This window comes from Salvia splendens, chromosome 4 (genome assembly GCF_004379255.2).
Source record: "Salvia splendens isolate huo1 chromosome 4, SspV2, whole genome shotgun sequence".
NCBI classification, from domain to species: Eukaryota; Viridiplantae; Streptophyta; class Magnoliopsida; order Lamiales; family Lamiaceae; genus Salvia; species Salvia splendens.
In genome coordinates this window covers 36,465,737-36,485,676 of record NC_056035.1, presented here as the reverse complement: position 1 = coordinate 36,485,676, position 19,940 = coordinate 36,465,737, and the positions used below count along the sequence as shown (strand labels likewise).

Here is a 19,940-nt window from a genome sequence, read left to right as displayed (position 1 = left end):
AATTCGGGAGGATTATCCGGATGAACCCACTCCGGAAGGAGGACGAGGCGGTGGAAGCTCCAGGGCATTCGACGCCGAGGAGGAGGAGGATGTAGGTCGGTATCCGTACAGCCGCAAGGACGCCGATGGTTGTGTACAACGCCTGGATCAGCGTCTCGTACGATCCCATCGCCAGGAATCAACAAACCGGGAAGTGCTTCTGGGAAAAGGTCACCGAGGCCTACAACGAGATTAAGCCGAAGGGGTCCCGCGCTCACGCGACAAAGGTCAAAAAATTCTGCGGCATCTACAAGAACGAAGCGGCTCATTACCAAAACGGAGCCACGAGAGCCGACATTCAGAGATCGGCTTTGCGAGTCTATTTCGACGACACCGGCAAAGAATTCAGACATGTCGATGTTTGGGAAGCCGTCAAAGACGAGGAAAGGTGGGCCGGCGGTGTCAGGTCCAGCACGGGCTCGACCTCGAAGCGCACGAAGCACACGGCGGGAGGCCAATACTTGTCTAGTGGGGGCGGTTCGGACAACGCTGTACAAGAGGTTGCCTCGCAGGAGGTTGAGGGCACGGCGGACGATGCATGGAGGTCCTCCCGTGGGCGCCGTCGGCCGCAAGAGACCAAGGCGGCGAAGGCGGCTAGAGGGAGGAGGGGCCGAGGTGAATCAAGCCAGGCGGGCTCCCAAGGGCCGCCCTCCTCCTTAATGTCCATGTACTTCACCGCCATAATGGCAGACACTTCCCGCATGGCGCCTGCCCAATTTCAAGCCCATCATGCCGAGATTGTGTATCTGGAGGGACAACTTGGTATTCCTCCTCCACCGCCTCCCTCGGGAAATGATTCGCCGGCGGAGTAGTTTTTATAATTTCTATAAAATTGTATTTTAAATTATGTCTTTTTTATTTATTTTTCCACAAATTTAATTATGTATTTTTTTTAGGATTTTAAGTTGTAATTTAATTTGATTTAATGAAGTGTGTTTTTATTAATTGAATTTGTTGGAAATAAAAATAAAAAATGAAATTGAATGAATAGTTAAGGGATGAGATGGTTAAGAGACGGATAAGAGATGGAGGGTTGCAGGTTCTGTCTCTTAGTTAAGAGATGGAGTGAAAAGTACAGTGGGGCCCATGAATAGTTAAGAGATGAGACGGTTAAGAGAAGGATAAGAGACAGCGTTGTGAATGGCCTTACCGAGTGGAACAGTGCGAGCTAAGCATTAATCAGAGGGTATCCAAGAATTAATACCTGCACGCTGAACGCCCATAAATGCATGAAAAGAACCCCAAATCTGGTCACATTCGATACACTAAACATGCCCTAAAGTAGAACTTATTAATTTACCATACAACATATCAGTTCGCTATCCAACACATATTAGTTACTCCAACTAATATATTTTGTACTGCCAACTAATATCAATCGACAACTAATATAGTTTATGCCACCAATAAATGCTCCTTTCAATTGATAAGTTCTCAAAATTCTCAATTTAATATATTTCTCAATTGAAACACTTCCTATATTTGTGAAATCATTGGTCTACTTGCTAAGATTCATATCAACATATCAGGCCCATAATTTAAATGGTAATCCCAACCCAAAGTTGCCCTAATTAATTTGGAGCAAAATTAAATTTAGTACTCCTCTAATAAATGAGGTAAGAATGTAATTACAGAAACCTGAGGGGTGGCCCAGCATACTCATCCGTTAAAATTTGAAATTTGAATCTGAAGCGGTCTCTTTTCTATTATCATTTCCTCATCCCTTCATTCACCTTCAATCAAATTCAAAGCCCTCCCAATTCCCAAAACTATCATCAATCAATGCATCAACTTTAACGCTTCATTAATTCCCTATTTTCGATACATTTTCTGCTAAATTCCGCCTCAAATCACAGCTACACCTATGTCGCCGATTCGCCGGAGACCGGCGCAGTCGGCCGGCGACGAGAATGAATTTGAGAGCCTCTGGAGTCAGACGATTCCCGGTCCTTCTAGACCTCCGCTCAATTCGATTCCCGACCCATCCCAATCGCAGCAATCTCAACTCCAATCTGAAGAAAAGCCAGAGTTGTCTCGGAGGAGAAAGCATGAAGGAATGGGAGAGAGACAGCTCATTTCGTCTCTTATGAGAACTCCGAAGGTGAATGGAAGAACAAAGCCTTCTAATTCAGAGCCTAATTCAGCTCAGAGCACTCCCCCGAGAAGTGTGCATAGGGTTTGTATCGGTGCCTCTACGCTCACAAGGTTGCCGCCTCAATTTGGTAATGGCGGAGGAAGACTGCACCACGATTCCGATTCTCGGAGGTTTTCCATTGCGACGCCTCACCAGTTGTTGGCTGAGGTTCCACATTTTGAGCTTGATGACGATCCCTCCTTCTGGAATGACCATAATGTGCAGGTCTGATTCAGTTTTTTTCGTTGTGATTTAGGGTAAATGGTTTTTGTTTTCTAATTTTCGGGTTCTTGTTTTGTTGTAATGTAGGTTTTGATTCGAATGAGACCGTTGAATAGCTCTGAGATGGTTTCACAAGGATATGGGAGATGCTTGAGGCAAGAAAGTCCGCAGACAGTTGTTTGGCAAGGCCACCCTGAAACCAGATTTACATTTGATCATATAGCTTGTGAAAGTATATCACAGGTGCCTGTTTGTTTGCAAACGATTTTTATTCAGTAGTCTTGAAATGGAAGTGAAATGCAGGGACTTGCATCTGTGAACTTAGACTTAGATTCCAATAATTCACGGTATTCAAACAATGGCTCTTCGTATTGACTTGGATAATCTTGACTTTTGTGTAGGAAAAACTATTTAGAGTTGCTGGACTACCCATGGTGGATAATTGCATGTCTGGGTATAACAGCTGCATGTTTGCATATGGGCAGGTTGGTATCACCGTGGAAGTTTGTTACTGGACCGTATGAATGATGTGGTTGTTTGACAGAATAATAGAGTCTAAGATAATTTTTTTGCAGACTGGTAGTGGAAAGACATATACAATGATGGGCGACATTGATAATATGGACGGGAGGCTTGGTGAGGACTGTGGGATAACACCGCGCATTTTTGAGTATCTATTTTCAAGGATCAGAAAGGTTGATAACCTTGTTACTCCTGTCTGGTGGATCTTATGTGTTTTTTATATATCAGATCCTGATCTGTATTTTTATATTTAAGGAAGAAGAGAGTAGGCCGCAAGAGAGATTAACATACAGCTGCAAATGTTCTTTCCTAGAGATATACAACGAGCATATAACTGACCTTCTTGAACCTTCATCTACAAATCTACAGGTAGCAAAAGTTATGGTTGTCATTAATGTGTATATGGTAAATGCTTACTATGCAAATAACCGGAAAATTGCATATCTCCTTGTGATGCAAAAACTTTTTTTTGTTGCGATAAGGATAGCTTAGAGAAGACTTGAAGAAAGGGGTATATGTTGAAAATCTTAGTGAGCGCCGTGTTAGAACAGTTAATGATGTGCTGCACATTTTACAACAGGTGATACACTAAGTTATTTATTACAGCAAATTCTTTATTTTTTCCTCACAAAAACTTGCTGATCTGACTATATCATGGGCAGGGAGCTGCAAACAGGAAGATAGCTGCAACTTATATGAATAGCGAGAGTAGTCGATCTCATAGTGTTTTCACCTGCGTTATTGAAAGCCGTTGGGAGAAGGATTCAATGGCCCATTTTAGATTTGGAAGATTGAATTTGGTAGACCTTGCTGGTTCTGAGAGGTATGTCTTAAAGAGCAATAATGTCAATTTGGCGGACTATTTCATTTGAATAATATTCATGTTTGATAGGCAGAAGAGCTCAGGGGCAGAAGGAGATCGATTGAAAGAAGCTGCAAATATTAACAAGTCACTATCAACTCTAGGGTATTAGTTTCTTAACTTGTACTAAATAGTTTTTCTATCGATACAACTTCTCCTTAGTCCTTTTCATATGCTAATACGTTGTTTACCATCAATATAACTTGTCTTCGTTTTTAGATTATACATGGCATGTCGAATATTTTCTATATCGCTTTGGTTTATTATCATATCAATGCCCACATGTTCAGTTGTCTTAGATTAGCTAGTTATATTCTCAGCTTCTAACCTAGTAAATCATCCTCAACTGAAATAGCATGTTGTTCAAATGTTATTTGGACTCAGAATCAATATAGGAGTATTTCTAATCTATACTGTATATTAGAAATTTTGATCAGGCCATAATGGAAAATGAGGCTGCTATTTTCAACATATATTAAAAACAAACTAAGCTCCATTTCGGATACGTACAAGTCTTCCGTGCTCAGTTTTACTTAAGTTTATCGATTTGTCCAGTGTCCATCTGTTCACTCTGCTGTACCATTCTCTGTGAGTCTGTGTATCTACTGGTCATTTCATTCCGAAGATACTCTGTCGATTCTTATTCTTTATTTCTAAATTTTTTCTTTACTTAGCGATTTCACTCTAAATCTTTGTCATTTGTATATTTAGACTGGTCATAATGTCTTTGGTGGATTTAGCACAAGGGAAACATCGACATGTGCCTTATAGAGACTCCAGGCTGACATTCCTTCTTCAGGTCAGATATATATACATTTTTTGCACTATATAAATCAAATATTCTGAAGTAGTAGGTGCTGTAAGATTTATTTTCACCAGGCTTGTATAAAATGGGTTTGTAGTTTCATTGACTGTTCTGCATACAGGATTCTCTAGGTGGAAATTCAAAGACAACCATCATAGCAAATGTCAGCCCATCAATTTGGTAGGATGATGATAAACTGGAATTTAGCATGCAACTAATTTATTGTTGAAAGTTGACTAAAATATTTTTTTATTTTGTTTTGCAGCTCTGCAAATGAGACTTTGAGCACTTTGAAGTTTGCACAACGCGCTAAGCTAATCCAAAACAATGTATAGAGTCTTATTTAACTTGTTTTACAGAAAGTTTGTTTCAGTTATTAATACTTGATTTTCTTCAGGCAAAAATAAATGAAGATGCTTCTGCGGGTGTCATTGCATTGCAGCACCAAATCCAACAGTTAAAGGTTGAAACCATGCGGCTAGTTCACAAGCGTAAATTGTGACACATAACACATGTGAACTTGACATTTAGTGATTTATTTAAATTTTAAACAGGGTCAGCTGTCTTTCTTGATGAAGAACCAGAACAAGCCAATGAAACTCAGAGACATTGTTCCTGGAACTGAACATGCTTGCTTGGGTTATGTTTCTGACGTTCGTAAGCCTTCTGAGGAAATTAAAGTTCATGATGTGTGTGTGACTCAGAATGAAGAAAATACGAAGGTAGCTTTATAATGTGAATGAAATTACAATTAATCACCTGAAAAGTATGTATCTTCCATTCATTGACAAATGCTCTATGGGCTTGTTTGCTATATTATGTACTGCAGAACAAATACTTAAAAGCAAACCTTCACAGTGCTCTACGACGAGAGAAATTGGCTGAGACAGAAATCAGAAACCTGAAAGTGGAAATTGAACATTTAAATCGTCTGGTACATATTGTACTGTTCATAGATTTTGTTATAGTTGTGTTTCTACAGTTATACTTATTTATGAATCTGGTCCAGTCTCACCAGCAACAGGAAGAAACTCAGCATACGAAGATGATGCTCAAATTCCGAGAAGACAAGATAAAACGATTGGAATTGTTGTCTGATGGGTTGAAATCAGCTGATGAGTACTACTTAGATGAAAACAGTGCTTTAAGAGAGGAAAACCAGCTGCTACAAGCAAAAATTGAGAAAAATCCAGAAGTCATAAGATTTGCAATGGAGAATATCAGATTGCTCGAGCAAATCAGACTGTAATCATGATAAATATTAGTACTTCTCTGATGCTTATGCTATGACCTGGTTGTATCTAACTCCCTCCCTCCACTCATCACAGGTTTCAGGAGTTCTATGAACAGGGTGAAAGAGAAACATTGCTAGCTGAAATATCTGAATTGCGCAATCAGGTACTGTGCAGTGTAATAAATAATGTCAGGTGTTTCCCCATGATGACATTCTTATTGCAATGTCTCATATCTGCAGCTTTTGGAATCACTTGAAGCTGGAAAAGGCCACATTCACCACCACTTCTCTCCAATGAAAAGAGATCAGGTTAACAACATAGCACATGCGTATTCTACATTCAATTTACTAAAATGTGGTGTAATCTCGTTGTAATTGTATCATATCTAACTAAAAATGCAGGAACCAGAAGCCACAAAAGAGTTAGAACTATGCAAGAACATGAATACGCAATTACTCAGGTGAATCTATGTTTTCAGATTTGATGACCTTCAATGAACTCATCCAGGCAATTGCAAAACTCTTACGTGTATTATCTTGCCTGTTTTGATATGCTTTATCCATATTAGAAATGAGCCACTCACCCCCTTAAAAGGCTTCATAAGTGGGGAGGGTGACCCATTTCTAATATGGTATCAGAGCGGGCCCGAGGCGATGATGGATTTTTTTTTCTTTATCTCTTGTCTTGCATACCCACGTGATACCGTATTAGAATTGAGCCACTCACCCCTTAAAATGCCTCGTAAGAGAGAGGGTTATCCATACTTATGTAGATTAGATGTGATCTTCTCTAGAGATGCCCAAGGTTCAGTGAACCGGCGGTTAACTGTGAAATCGGAACCGCCGATTACGGTTCCGAACCAGAACCACAACATTAAAATGGAACCGAAACCGTGACATTTTGAACCGCGGGCCGGTTTAAGTTCGAAAAAATCTTGAACCGAAACCGTGTTGGAACTGCGAAAAACCGTGAAATTGAACTGGAACCTTGAAAAACCGCTGAAAAACCGGTGGTCCAGAACTACAACCGGAACCGGCGGTTTTCGAACCGAAAACGTAATTGCGAAATACGCTCAATGTTCGGTTCCGATTCGAGATTTTCCGAAACCGGAATCGGCGGTTCTTGAACCTTGGGCATGTCTGATCTTCACCAAGTCGATGTAGGACATCAAATGTTTTAATGTAAAATTGGTAAAGTAGGAGTGAGAAAAAAATAATTGGAGTATTGTTAGTTGAAGATGGATAAATAGGAATAAATAGAGAGGAGGGGGGGGGGGGGGAGTGGTGGAACATATTAACAAAAATGAAAAAAAGGACTAATTTTCGTTGACAAACCAAAATGGAAAAAAGAGGAGGAAGTAGTATTATTGATACCTATTAATTTAATACGTAGTTAATATTTTGATTCGTGAATGGTTGGAATAAATTCTACATTCGATTGTATTTGATATGGATTTGCTATTTTTTCTGGCTTGTGGTCAGCTGTCCTATTATTTTTAAGTATACCCTTTTCATGACATACAAATGACTCTGTTCTTGTTTACTTCCTTATTAAAAGAACTGCTTTTGAGTCAGAGCTGAACATTTTATACACATTGATGTTTTCAGGGATGTTGATGAGTTACAACAGCGACTGTTAAACAGAGGGGCCTCTAGCCAGGATACTTTCAACTCTGTAAGCATAAATTATACTCTGTATGTACTATTTGGAAGGATTCTATGGTGGTGCAACTGGTCAAGGCTATAATTTAACTTGAAGAACCTAAAGATCTGAAACATGTTATTACTGTTTTAATTTGCATGGCTGAGTAAGAATGAAGAGTGTTACGGGAAAATCAGTTCACATTGAAGTTTTTCTGAACAATATCTTGCAGATGGATAACCTGTCACTTGGTAATGATTGTGCTGATGAAGTAACATCCAACCGACTCCAGGAGAATGAAGTAATTGATGAAAAAAATGATGAGAAAGTATACAGATTTAAAATTCAGTGCAACGACTTAGAGAAACAACTGATGGATGCACAAGCTTTGATCCAAACCATGAAATCGGATCAGTTCCAGCTACTCACAGAACTAGAATCTATCCAGACAGAAAATCGGAGCTTGATGAAAATGCTCGAGAGAAATCAATTCCTTCATGACAATATTGAAAAATCTGAAGGCACTAGCCTCTTGGATCTGCAAGCTAAGTTGGAAAAATTGACGAAGGAGCTGAAGGAAGCAAAGATACTTAATGAACAACATATTGAAGATCATGCAATGCAATCTTCCGAACATCACCAGACAGAAATGGTGCGTAGTGAAGTTGAAATGGAAACTACAAGAACTATCATACATTTGCAGGAGGAAATAGATAGACTTCAATCAGAATTTGATGTATGCTTGTGCTCTATGACTGAGGAGAACTTAAGTCTCAGAAACAGTGTAGCAGCTAAAGAGGAGGAATTAAGAGTATTCTGTGCAGAGTGGGAAAGGGCAACCTTGGAGCTAACTACATTCCTCATTGATGGTTCTAGATCCCTGCGAAATGCATCTCATCATATAAAGAGTATCTCATCATCATTTCCAAATGTTAATGATTGGATTAATGAACACGTTGAGAGAGCAGCTCAAGTGTCTGTTGAAAAGGAGGAAACCATTTTGCTACTTCAAAAAAGTTTGGAAGACGCACAGAACACTGTGAGGCATGTAGAAAATAATTTATACTCCTTAAGGGGAGCAGCGATTGCTCTAACTGAGCTTCAGCGGCCTGATAGCACTTCAGAGACAGAGGAAAGCCAGATGTTTAGAATGCCAAATCAATCGACTCAAGTTGATGAGTTTCCTGAAAATAGATCCCAGTCTAGAAACACCCAGGCTATATATTGTTCTACAAGCACTTCTGAAGTTGTTCGTAATGAACCATTAGCACTTACAGAAGCTCTTGCAACAACAGATGTTGACAAACAAATTCATATGGCAACCCTTCCAGGTGGAGGACTTGATCTACCTGAAAGTGGAAGAATTGAAGCATGCATAAACTCTTTCGGAGAGGTAAGAAATCAAATTAATTGACTATATATGTAAGCAATATCTGATGTAGATTGTTCCCTTCATTTAATGCCATACCATAGGTTTAGAAAACAGTTTATTTTTCTTCTTGATTGTAAACCTGACATATTGTGCCACATGCAGTTGGCTGTTGAGGACACATATCCAAGTAGCTTTTTTGCAAAATGTGAGGAGGCTTTTGCTGCCATGAAAGAGGCTGATCACACCTTAAAGGAAATGCTCAAGGCCAATGAAAATGCAAACACATTGAAAACAATGTGGAAAGAGGCAGCCGAGGAATTAATATTTGATAGTGCAAGCTTGAGCGATGGGACAAAACAGTTAAAATCATGTTTTCTTATGAGAGACGGGGAGAAAAAATCCCAGCTTAGGTTGAATGAAAAGGGTTGTATGCTGACTTTCCTCGAAGAAAGTTTTCCAGCAATGCAAATAGAAGTTGAAAATTTGTTTGAGACAACCTGCAGTGATGCTAAAAGAGTTGTTGAGGAGACTCTAGGTTGCTTTAGTAGCTTCAGATTATCCTTGGAGGACTTAATGTGCAAAGCATTGCAGAATGATATTACCATTCACGTGCTACAGTTACAGATCAGAGAGTATTCCCAAAAAATCCAAAGCTCAACTCCAAATTCTCTTAGATCCATAGTCCAAGAACAGTCCATGGCTTATGATAACTTAGAACAAAATCATGCAAGTCTTGTTCGTAACCCAGTTCTTCAACCTGTAAAATATACATGTGAAGGATTGCAGGTTGCAAGTGTATCAAGTGAGGAAATCAAAGGGTTTGAACTGGTTGATGGTAATAATTCGAATGAGCACTCTGTACTCCAGAGAGAGCTCCAGCGAAAAGATGTTCTATTGAAAGGGTTACTATTTGATTTCAGCTTGCTCCAAGAATTTGCTTCCGACAGGATGGACATCAAGGATGAATTGGAAAAGTTAATTGTTGCCATGAGCAATGTTCGGCAGGAGCTGCAGGTCAAAATTATTGAACTTGACGACATGCTTGTTCAGAAGATCAAACTTGAAGATCACTTGTCTGAAGCTGAGCAAGCCTTACTCAACTCAAACTCTGAATTAACTCGGGCAAAAGGGACAATTAATGTATTGTCAGAGCAGAATATTGCATTAAAGGATCTCTCGCAAGATCTATATTTGAAAAACTCTGAAGCTGAGCAGCTACTTGAAGATCAGAGAAAAGCTATCCAAAGTTTGGAGAAAGAATTAATACGGTTATCTTCATTACAAGAGATACAACCTGTTTGGTCACAGGAAGATTATGAAGGTGCTTTAACAGAGGTGACTGCTGAGAGAGATCTTCTCCTTGAAAAGTTAACCTCTTTGCTAGAAAAGTTGGATATTGCATCTGCTTTAGCTGATGAAAACCAAGCTATCGCCGTGGAAGCCAAACAGGTAACATTTTCGAAGTATTTCAGATATTCTCTGAGTTTGTACAACCTGCTTCTGATATCAGGTTGAATTCTCAGGAGTTAGAGACCAGCAAATTGAATGCTCAGCAAAAGGAAGAGGAGGTTAAGATTTTAGAACGTTCTGTGGAGGAACTTGAGAGCACTATAAATGTACTGGAGAAGAAAGTAAGTCCAATTTTGTAGTTGGGAATATGAGTTAATATTTTATACCTGCTTATTGTAAATGAGATTTACCTCTGTGCTGTCATGTTCAAGGTGCTCGAAATGGAAGAAGAAGTTGAACAACAGAGGCTGATAAGAGATTCATTGGAGTTGGAAATTCAAGAACTTAGAGACAGATTATTAACTGTTGAAGACATCACTGAAAGTATGACTTCTGAGAGCTCTTGTTCTGCAGCATTTGATGAACAACGTTCAAGGTAGAGGAATCTTTACTTTACTCTTCATAGTATTATTTATACGCTCAAAATTGTTTGCAGACTTCAAATTTTTATTTTCAGGAAGTTGCATCACAGGTCTCAGCAAATTAGTGAGAACCGTAGCCGCATAAGATTTCTTGAAGAGGAGAATTCAAAACAAGCTAAAGAGGTTTGGTTACTTCTAATTATACCTAGATTTAGACTAATGTTGTATTCCTGTATGCTAATGAATATGGTATGACATATCTGCAGATCAGACGGTTCAAAGATTATATTTCTGAACTCATTCTGCACGCTGAAGCACAGGCATCTCAGTATCAACAAAGGGTAAAGTCTCGAGAGGGATCCTCTGCTTGTAGTTCAGATTGTTGTTGGGAATACATACCAAGTGAAAACCTATTTCTGGCCAATAGTATATTTTCTAATTATATCTTAACCATATATTGTTGAAAAAAGAAACCTGTTTTTGGCCAATAGTATTCTGTATAACTAACCCCTGGTAAATCTGGGATTTTGCTCAAAAAGAAAATAAATTAGTAGGCAGACAGTCTAGAATCATCGACTTGAACTTCCAAAGGAGTGAAATGTTGTTGTGACCTCTCTATAAATATCATCCAGCAAGTTCTGAACCTAGATGTGTCTTGGTTGGTATTCTGTGTTTGTCCTACCAGAATCTTTTCATTTACAATTGTGTGTTATGTCTTGTGAACAGTATAAGACTTTGGAAGCAATGGTTGATGAAGTTAAAACAGATGCAGCAAATGTATCTTCTGGGTGCATCTCAGAACGAGCTGATAAAATTGCAGCAAGAACTAGAGGTTCGAGTTCACCATTCAGATGCATCAGTACTCTGGTCCAGCAGATGAACCAAGAGAAGGATCAGGAGTTGTCAAGTGCTAATCTTCGTATAGAAGAGCTGGAGGCACTGGCAGCCAGTAGGTATAAAGAGGTAAATAGACTATCTCAGCTGTCAGCCATTTTCAAAAATTGTCAGCCTGCTAACATACATAACAATGTTTTTAGTAAAGACTAATTCATTGTGGTTCCCTCATAATTACATTTGCCTGCTCGTGTTTGTCTAGGTATCTCCTTTTGATACACAATTTTTTCTTGTCGTGAATCCTTTTCAAAAGTTAATGCCTATACTTTATATGTCAGGTGTGTACACTGAATACTAAGCTGGCAAGTGCTGAAAGCATGACACACGATGTCATTCGTGATTTACTCAGTGTCAAGTTGGACATATCGAATTATGCTGTAAGTGTAGGCTTGGATATTCAAGATATTGCAAAAAAAAAATGAAGTTCTCCTTGGATCTAATGTTTTAATTTTTCGGTTCCTGCAGACTATCATTGAGCAGCATCAACTGCAAAAGTTGATTGAGGAAGCTCATCAACATAGACAGGATTTTGTTGCTATGGTATATTCGACAACTTTGTGGTGATTTTCTTGATTTATACCTTGGATAACATTTAATTTTCTATGACTAGGAGCGCGAAATTGTCAACCTGAGGAGTGAAGTTCGTGAGTTAGAAGAAGAACGAGAAAGGTGATTTTCAGTTAGTCATACTAAACATAAATCACATCATTGAAAATTTAAATGCTTGTTTAAAGAACGTTTGGTACAGTTATGCTATGCATTCTCTGGCTAGTGATTTTCCATGAAGTCACTTTAAATCTCACCCCATCTTTCCTTTCTCTGCAGATGCATCTCAGAAATCCATAAAACAAACACGGACCGACTTACCATTCAAATTGCTTTGGAACAATTACAGGAACGAGGTCAGATGTTAATCGCACAAAATGATATGCTTAAGGTACGAGACACTTTTATTTGATCTTGTATAACACATATTATCTCCTTATTCATATAAAAGAAGCATTAACTTATGTGGATTTTACTGTTAATATGCAAACAGATGGACAAGAGGAATCTACAAAAGAGGGTTGCTGAACTAGACGACATGGTTAGGAAGCTATTCAGCATGCAAGAGTCCCAACCTTCAAGTCGGAACCAACCCAGAAACTCAAGTTTCTCAAGGTCATTTGGATCCGATCTTTCTGAGAGGTTGGCCCACTCACAGAAAGTGCTCTCAAGAGTCAATAATCAACTTGCTCAGTATCCTAGGCCTGATGGCACTTGCCCCCCGGATGCCAAAGTTCAGGCAAATGCTCAGTTGAAAGGTGAGTTCTTCAGACTGTTGGAGAGCATTTATTTAAAAAATGATATTGTTACATGCTTCTTGTTAGTTACTAGTTTATACAATTGTTTACAGGTTACAAAAACCGTTATCAGAATCATTCGTGATAATCGCATGAACAGATGGACGTGGCTGTCTTCGAACAGCCTATCTGTGGTATGCATAGAGTTATTTATCGTGGGGTGTGTGTTTATAGTGTAAATTGTTGGAGCTAGTTATTGTAATTTAGCTGCGTCATTCCTCTTATTTCCTCCAATTCTTCTGGCAATAGAATTCATAAATCTTCTGGCAATAGAAATCATATTTCATCCGACGGCAGCAAGTTTTGTTTGTAACTAGACAGGGTTTATTGAAAACACTATATATTGTATTATCATTGCAAAAGAAAGTAATGTGTGAGGTTTGGATTTTTATTCTACTTGTATTTTAGGAACAAGAAAGACAGAAAGTTAGACGATTTTTTTTTGGAGTTACAGTTACACACTAAAACTCAGGCCTAGAAGGTGCCTCAAACTCCTGACACATTTGTTGAAGAAAAACTGTCTTACCAATAAGTGGGCTTTGTCATCCAACTATTTATCTGAAGTTTTAATTAGCAAAGTCTCCATAAAAACAACCAAAAGCTATCAAAGCTTCGTCAAATAACTGGAAAATCGTTTTGTAGTTCATGACTCGTGACATAAATAATACTGCTATATTCAAACTTAACATTAGAAAGGCAAAACAATAGAAGGGAAAAAAAGACAGCATTTTGTCTCCTAATACACAACCATAATCAAATATTATAATCACCAAGCAACGCATCCGTATTATTAGTGGTTGACCAAACTAAAGGACTTTACTCTTCAAAATAGCAGGCAACAATCTCAGCTTAATTTATTAATCACAATCACGTATAAAACTAGGGGTTTAGCGATAATCCTACTATGGAATACAGTTACATCTGAAGCAATTCCCCCAAACGGCTGGCTCATGCTTTGTTCTTCCCAGACTCATCCTGAAGAACATGTCGAGACTATATTTCAAAAGCAGCAACTATTTTATGGACAATATCATAGTAGTGCTAAGGTATTTGCACGTATATGCTTACCGACATTCAAGAAAGTTAAATGCTACTGTATATTAGATGGATTTTTTCCCAATACGTACCTTAATACACACATAGATATAGTGAACATCAGCATTTATTCCTACACTTTCTGTTGAGCCTCCATTTGCATCTAAAGGAATTGGAGTTGTCAGATCCCTGGTCAAATTTGAAGTATTCCCAGATTGAAGCTTCCCTGCATGTGATAATGTATATACATATTAAATAGAGCTTTAGCGCTCGAACTAATATTTCATAATATTAAGTTCATATGAGGTTAGCGAATTAACCATTGAAATAGTTAGTTGAACGAGTATTGATATGAAAAGTAACGGAAAAGATGCCTCATTTGATTTCCCTCATTCCAAACCTTTTAAGATAATACAAATAGGAGTATTTATTTTCTTCAAATTTTCCTATTTGTTTTCAATTTCAATCCTTACAATATTTTCTTTCAAATATTTAAGTTTATGTATTTATTTATTCAAACCAATGCATAGAGCTATTCAACATCAAGAATCACTAATACAATTGTTTTTTGACGAGGGATTGTGAGGTGAACTTCTAAGCGAAAGCATGTGCCACTGTTACTTCTCTGAATTTAGTAATTTATTGTGTATTGAAGCTTATGTGCACACGAGCAGATTTTCTAAAGTAATCGTAAGCATGGAAACTATAAGCGACAAAGTTGCCAAAGCTAAAGGTATAAAGTAGAGTGTCTCCCCAAGCAAGGAAACAGTTCAATAACCAAAGTTTAGCAACCATGGTGGTTGAATCTAAAGGAATCAAACCTTAACAAAGATAGAAAGTATGACCATTATAAAGTTTTAACAAACCTATCACATGAAGCTTAATATTCCAAGATAACTCTTTCAATACTGGTAGTCGATAAACTGGAGACCCATACGTGATCTGCAAAATAAAAAAACCTAACTAAAACCTCAAGAAGCTTTCCAATACAACGGGTGGGAAAGAAACATGCTCAAAAAAAGCTTAAAATAAAACAACTAAAAAGAGAAGACAACACTCAAATGAGGTAGATTACCAGAATATATACTCCTTTATCCTCGAGTACCCTATAGTTTGTCATCAACTGCTTCAACTTATTGAAAGAGTGAATTTGATAAAGTAACATGAGAATTAGAAAATGGGCAAAGATTTTGAAGTCAATTAATTGTACCTCCAGACCTCCTCAAGCATTTTAGCAGCATTTTGTCGCGAGCTGTAGCCACACTGAATGGAAAAAGAAAAACAATTCTTCATAACTAATAGGAATACTAACAAGTATGAGAAATGAACATCCAAAGCAATATAGAAATCGCACCAAAAGAGAGTCCAGTGTCCCTGGAAAATGCACCAAAAAGCATCAGAAAATACTACAAAGTACACACATTGTTTAATTTTAAGAGACACAAATTAAGGCAAAAACAATACCTTTATCTATAACAGCAGCAAAAGATCTCGTGTCAAAGGCGCTCATATCTCGTACATCCATAACCATATCTGTTGACACATTCATTAAGGAAAACCATTCCTGCCCTAACTTTGCAATCCAGAAAATACTAGTAACAAATCTATTAGAATCTTTGGTTTCTTCTCCTAATCATAAGAGTTCCATCTTGTAATCAATCAACAGCCATACAACATTAAATGTTTCCAAAATCAACCTCATTAAGAATAATTACTACTGTAAGTGAAAGATACATTTCAGCATTGGATTATCCGAGTACTTGGCTTGCATTGCTTCGATCACCACTCTGGAGATATCAACATTGGTCACTTCATTGTATCCATCATCAGCCATTTCCTCACTAAAACCTGCAGAGGGGGAGAAAATCACAGCCTATAAGGCGCCAATTCCGTTGAATCAATCACGGCAAAAACATCGTTTTCGTTGATCAATCAATGTGCAAAAAAAAGATCAATTTCAAAATCGCTGAAAATAGAGACAAAGAGAAAGGAAATGACCGGAATTGCCGCAGCCGACGACGAGAATGGGGTGGTGGTGGGTGGGGATATAGAGACGGATGAGGGGGCCGAGGGAGGGGTATTTTTGGTACCAATCGAAGGTGGAGGGATCCTGCGAGTAGCGGTTGTCCCAATACCATGCTTCTCCGTAGGCCTGGGTGCTGGTGGTGCTGCCGCCGGCCGCCGGAGATTTGCCCGCCGTCATTTCCTTAAGCAGCTAAATAATTTAATCAATTGATAGGCAGATCACAAGAGATGAGATGAGATGAGATATGATTTTTTACGTGCGACTTAAATTGTTAGTATTATTATTATTATCTTTCACTCCCACCAACACCAATTATGACATATAAACAAAAATGAGCTATAAAATTAATGGATATATAAATTTTACTGTATATATTAATTTTGTAATAAAATAGGAGTACATTGAGATAGTGGACCACATTATTTATTTACTAAAATAACAAAAGTGAAAATAATTGTAGACGTAGAAATTATCATATACTAATTCATTTGATTAAAACAGAGGGGTATGTAATTACATAGTTTATATAAAATATTTTATTATTGTTTGATGTCGATATACAAAATTTGAAATTTGTAAAATATTTCAATACGTCTGATTTTAATATATTTGGTCATCAAAGTTAATATATTTCTCTCATTCTTAGAGATTTTTTTATGAAGTTAAGTACTCACAATATGTCATCATAGAAAGGTATTTTTGATTAGAAGTTTATGGATAATCCTAGAATGCAACCTTGAGATATAGGAAAACAGAAATAAAGAGAGTAACAAAATAAGCTGATTTGGCGATCGTAGATGAGATTCACGATGAGTGCAAATTATACAAACACCCTTATATTATGAATTAATTACAAACCACCCTTGATTACTTTTCCAAATTAATTTATAGATCAGGCTTGTTGGTTGTTGGTTATCATATGTAATGTATTAGTACTACATTTATTTATTTAACCTTTTAGACACAATTAAGATCTCATCAATTCATTTTGAATTTGCTAATATTCAATTATTAGTGAATTTCCAAAGAACTAGTGGCTCCATTTATCTAATGAGTTAATTTGGATTGGTAGTGAACTTATCAATCGACTATTAGTGAATTTTGATTTTTCCCATATCGGTAATAAAAGTGTCTTAATACTTAAATAAGATGAATTTTGAAATTTCTCACGAATTCAAAACGGCGACCGATCAATATACTACATGAGAGAGTTCAATGTTAAAACAACATTGTTTTGGTTATTAAAAATTTTCAAAACAAATATTTCTTCCACGTGAATCCTTCTCTTATCTATTTTCTTTCTGTCAAATTAACCCCCCAAAAATAATTTTCAGATACTCAATTTCCACTGTTACACCAATGTTGATTTGATCGTAATTTGAATTCATGGATAATATAAGAATGTATCAAACTTTATGTATTTAGTTTAGTCATCAAATTTATAGATTGTAAAAAAAACTAGAATCCAATATGTTAACCGATATGCAATTAACCCGTATTAGTTTTATTTCGTATCTCAAAATTGCACAACTACTACCTTTGTAGGAGTTGTGCATGCATTCGATTTTGCAATTACAACACAATTAACTATCTATTACTACTAATGTATGCAGATCATTTTAAAGGTGAAACTTCACAAACTAGGCAACAATACTTGTTGATCCCTCAGATGTTATGGTTATATGGTGTTGGTGCGTGGGAGCAACGGAGGAGGGCGCAACGGGGGCTCTACAGAGTGGGCATGTAGAGTGGTTATGGAGCCAGTGGCGGATGCAGTCCATGTGGAAAATGTGCTTGCATGCCGGCACTTGAAGCAACTCCTCTTTCAACTCGAACTCTCCCAAGCAAACACAACACCTATATATATATATATTCATATATGATCATTTTGCAGCATTATAAAGTACTAGTACTAGTATTCAATTTTTTCGTGTATATCGAAACATCGATATTGGAGATGGTTCATTGCAGAACTTTTCTTAAAGTCAGAAAAACTAACCAATTTGCAAATAATTAATATCAGTTCACTTATTCATGAATATCAATTCATGAATCAATATCAGGAACTTATATGTTTTGCAATGTCAACTCACATAAATGGTTTTTAGTTCTAAAAAGTTTTCATTTTAAAAAAATTCTCCCTGGAACCGCTCCTGATCAACCTATCTAGTTAAAGATGTTGATGATGCAATAGGGGTTTAAATGAACAAAGCCACTAGCTATTTGAGGTCCAGCTCGAAAAAACTTGGTTCGTTGGGCTAGAAACATATTTGGATAGGTTGGTTTACGAACATGTTAGCGAGTTTGTTAATCGAGCTTATTTGTGAACCTTCAATTAAGCCCGTTCACGACCATTCAGTTGAACTTGAGTAACTGTTTACGAGCTTTAACGGGTTCGAAAATGATCTATATGAATACCATTGAGTTCAAGCCCGAATAAGACAATGTTCATGTCAACCTCTAGCTCGAGTCAATTCGAACCTCCTATAATTTTGATGGGCTTGACTCATTTACAGTTACAGCCCTATAAGGGAACATGGTATATAACATAACACAATGTTGTAACACAAAAATGAAACGAGCAATAAATTTGTGGACATGTAGCACTAAATAATGATTGAAGGAAAAGGAGACATATACACACATATATAGTAGTGTTGAAGCATCTATAGTGGGTCTTAGCATATGTTCCTATCTAATTAAAGCCACTTTACATATGTTGGCAGCCCAAAAAGTGAAAAATTCCCCCAACCCTTAAACCTCCATCGTCCATTTCCAATCTCCTATAGCTTGTTTAATCATATATATCATGATCATGCATATACATATACATTAATAAAGTAATAATTACAAAAAATATCTTAAATTAATTAGCTAGTTGTGTAGTGTTTTGTGCACTTACAATGAATCCCTTGATTTCATAGAGTCATCGTAGAGGATTTGGCAGAGCATGTTCTTCACTTCAATTTTCAAATCCAACTAACAAAATCAATTAAAATCTCATTAAATAATTATTAATGTTAGAGAGAGATTGATTAAAATGAATAGTATGCGTACGTACCGGCGCAGTAGCATCCGCGGCGGCGGTGGGGAGAAGAGGAGGTGCGGCGGCGGAGGAAGTGGAGTTTGCTCTTCTCTTGAGGTAAAAAAGGTAGAATAAGAGAAATAAAATGATTGAGAAAAGGATTGGAATTGAAAATATAAAAGCTTGATATAGCTTAAGCTGGATTTCTTGAGGGTATTGGTGAGGAGGGCTCTGAGATTTGGGAGGAGACTTCATTGCTGATTAATTGCAACTAATTTCCTTATTCATTTTGCATGTACTTATGGAATGAAGAGAGAGAGAAAGAAAATTTAAATGAATTTGATGATGAAGGATTAAAGGGTAGTAGTGGCTATAATACGCCTGGAAAGAACTTTAGAAGATCAAACTAAATATTCCTTGTTTCTTCTTTTTTATTTTTAAGTGAGAAATGTGACACTCCCACTTTAGGTTATCATGGCATGCCCGGTCCCATTAATCATTCATCTTAGTTATATCATAATTTTTTTCATTTTTTCTTGTCAGGAAAAGCTTAATAATAATTTTTATAATGATTATCATGATGTATCAAATTTTAGTAGCTACGGACATATGATTATTGTCCGTGATAAATTAATTAATTAATTGAGTATTCTTAATGTTGGAGATAGACAATGGAATGAACTCCATAATATTGTCCGTGATAAGCTAATTAATTTAGATTAGACGTGGCATTTTGATCTTGTTGTTTGTTTCTAACAGGGATTGATATGAATTGTGATTGACCAACATAATTATTTCAACAATCAATAATTTAATGAAAAGAAATAGTGTATATATTTCAAAGATGATGTATATGTATTATGTATATGATGTAGGTAGTCAAAGTAAATTGCATATTTTCATGAGATGGTAGA

General features: G+C 37.2%; 3 protein-coding genes across 3 annotated transcripts; 1 reads left to right on the top strand and 2 right to left on the bottom strand.

The window, feature by feature from the left end:
• Nucleotides 1-1,756: 1,756 nt before the first annotated feature.
• LOC121799752 (kinesin-like protein KIN-12C) lies at nucleotides 1,757-13,331 on the top strand. The gene is made up of 32 exons (XM_042199212.1): nucleotides 1,757-2,398; nucleotides 2,483-2,638; nucleotides 2,797-2,880; nucleotides 2,971-3,090; nucleotides 3,173-3,286; nucleotides 3,405-3,497; nucleotides 3,580-3,740; nucleotides 3,810-3,884; nucleotides 4,491-4,578; nucleotides 4,706-4,764; nucleotides 4,850-4,913; nucleotides 4,982-5,047; nucleotides 5,139-5,306; nucleotides 5,414-5,518; nucleotides 5,594-5,829; nucleotides 5,913-5,982; nucleotides 6,059-6,127; nucleotides 6,221-6,279; nucleotides 7,427-7,493; nucleotides 7,693-8,853; nucleotides 8,995-10,281; nucleotides 10,356-10,463; nucleotides 10,554-10,717; nucleotides 10,799-10,886; nucleotides 10,970-11,044; nucleotides 11,430-11,666; nucleotides 11,876-11,974; nucleotides 12,063-12,137; nucleotides 12,208-12,266; nucleotides 12,423-12,534; nucleotides 12,637-12,901; nucleotides 12,994-13,331. Exons 1-32 carry the CDS (start codon nucleotides 1,904-1,906, stop codon nucleotides 13,023-13,025), a joined length of 6,111 nt encoding a protein of 2,036 aa, XP_042055146.1. The 5' UTR covers nucleotides 1,757-1,903; the 3' UTR covers nucleotides 13,026-13,331.
• A 267-nt stretch (nucleotides 13,332-13,598) lies between these two features.
• LOC121799754 (EEF1A lysine methyltransferase 4-like) lies at nucleotides 13,599-16,271 on the bottom strand. The gene is made up of 9 exons (XM_042199214.1): nucleotides 15,974-16,271; nucleotides 15,710-15,823; nucleotides 15,440-15,508; nucleotides 15,330-15,349; nucleotides 15,186-15,238; nucleotides 15,051-15,081; nucleotides 14,842-14,917; nucleotides 14,068-14,201; nucleotides 13,599-13,915 (listed from the first exon to the last, which is right to left on the bottom strand). The coding sequence occupies exons 1-9, from the start codon at nucleotides 16,176-16,178 to the stop codon at nucleotides 13,889-13,891; spliced, it is 729 nt and encodes a 242-aa protein (XP_042055148.1). The 5' UTR covers nucleotides 16,179-16,271; the 3' UTR covers nucleotides 13,599-13,888.
• A 1,213-nt stretch (nucleotides 16,272-17,484) lies between these two features.
• On the bottom strand, nucleotides 17,485-19,532 carry LOC121799755 (probable E3 ubiquitin-protein ligase RHA4A). The gene is made up of 3 exons (XM_042199215.1): nucleotides 19,063-19,532; nucleotides 18,904-18,980; nucleotides 17,485-17,858 (listed from the first exon to the last, which is right to left on the bottom strand). The coding sequence occupies exons 1-3, from the start codon at nucleotides 19,279-19,281 to the stop codon at nucleotides 17,642-17,644; spliced, it is 513 nt and encodes a 170-aa protein (XP_042055149.1). The 5' UTR covers nucleotides 19,282-19,532; the 3' UTR covers nucleotides 17,485-17,641.
• Nucleotides 19,533-19,940: the final 408 nt, after the last annotated feature.

Excerpts from the sequence above, each read along its gene's own strand:
- LOC121799752 (XM_042199212.1), top strand. The coding sequence starts at position 1,904 with ATGTCGCCGATTCGCCGGAGACCGGCGCAGTCGGCCGGCGACGAGAAT. Across the intron at positions 2,399-2,482 it reads GGAATGACCATAATGTGCAG|GTTTTGATTCGAATGAGACC; the intron begins GTCTGATTCAGT and ends GTTGTAATGTAG. Across the intron at positions 12,267-12,422 it reads TTAGAAGAAGAACGAGAAAG|ATGCATCTCAGAAATCCATA; the intron begins GTGATTTTCAGT and ends CTTTCTCTGCAG.
- LOC121799755 (XM_042199215.1), bottom strand. The coding sequence starts at position 19,281 with ATGAAGTCTCCTCCCAAATCTCAGAGCCCTCCTCACCAATACCCTCAA. Across the intron at positions 18,981-19,062 it reads CCGCGGATGCTACTGCGCCG|TTGGATTTGAAAATTGAAGT; the intron begins GTACGTACGCAT and ends TGATTTTGTTAG. Across the intron at positions 17,859-18,903 it reads ATGAAATCAAGGGATTCATT|GTGTTGTGTTTGCTTGGGAG; the intron begins GTAAGTGCACAA and ends ATATATATATAG.
- LOC121799754 (XM_042199214.1), bottom strand. The coding sequence starts at position 16,178 with ATGACGGCGGGCAAATCTCCGGCGGCCGGCGGCAGCACCACCAGCACC. Across the intron at positions 15,350-15,439 it reads TGCTGCTGTTATAGATAAAG|GGACACTGGACTCTCTTTTG; the intron begins GTATTGTTTTTG and ends TGCATTTTCCAG. Across the intron at positions 14,202-14,841 it reads TATTAAGCTTCATGTGATAG|GGAAGCTTCAATCTGGGAAT; the intron begins GTTTGTTAAAAC and ends TATCACATGCAG.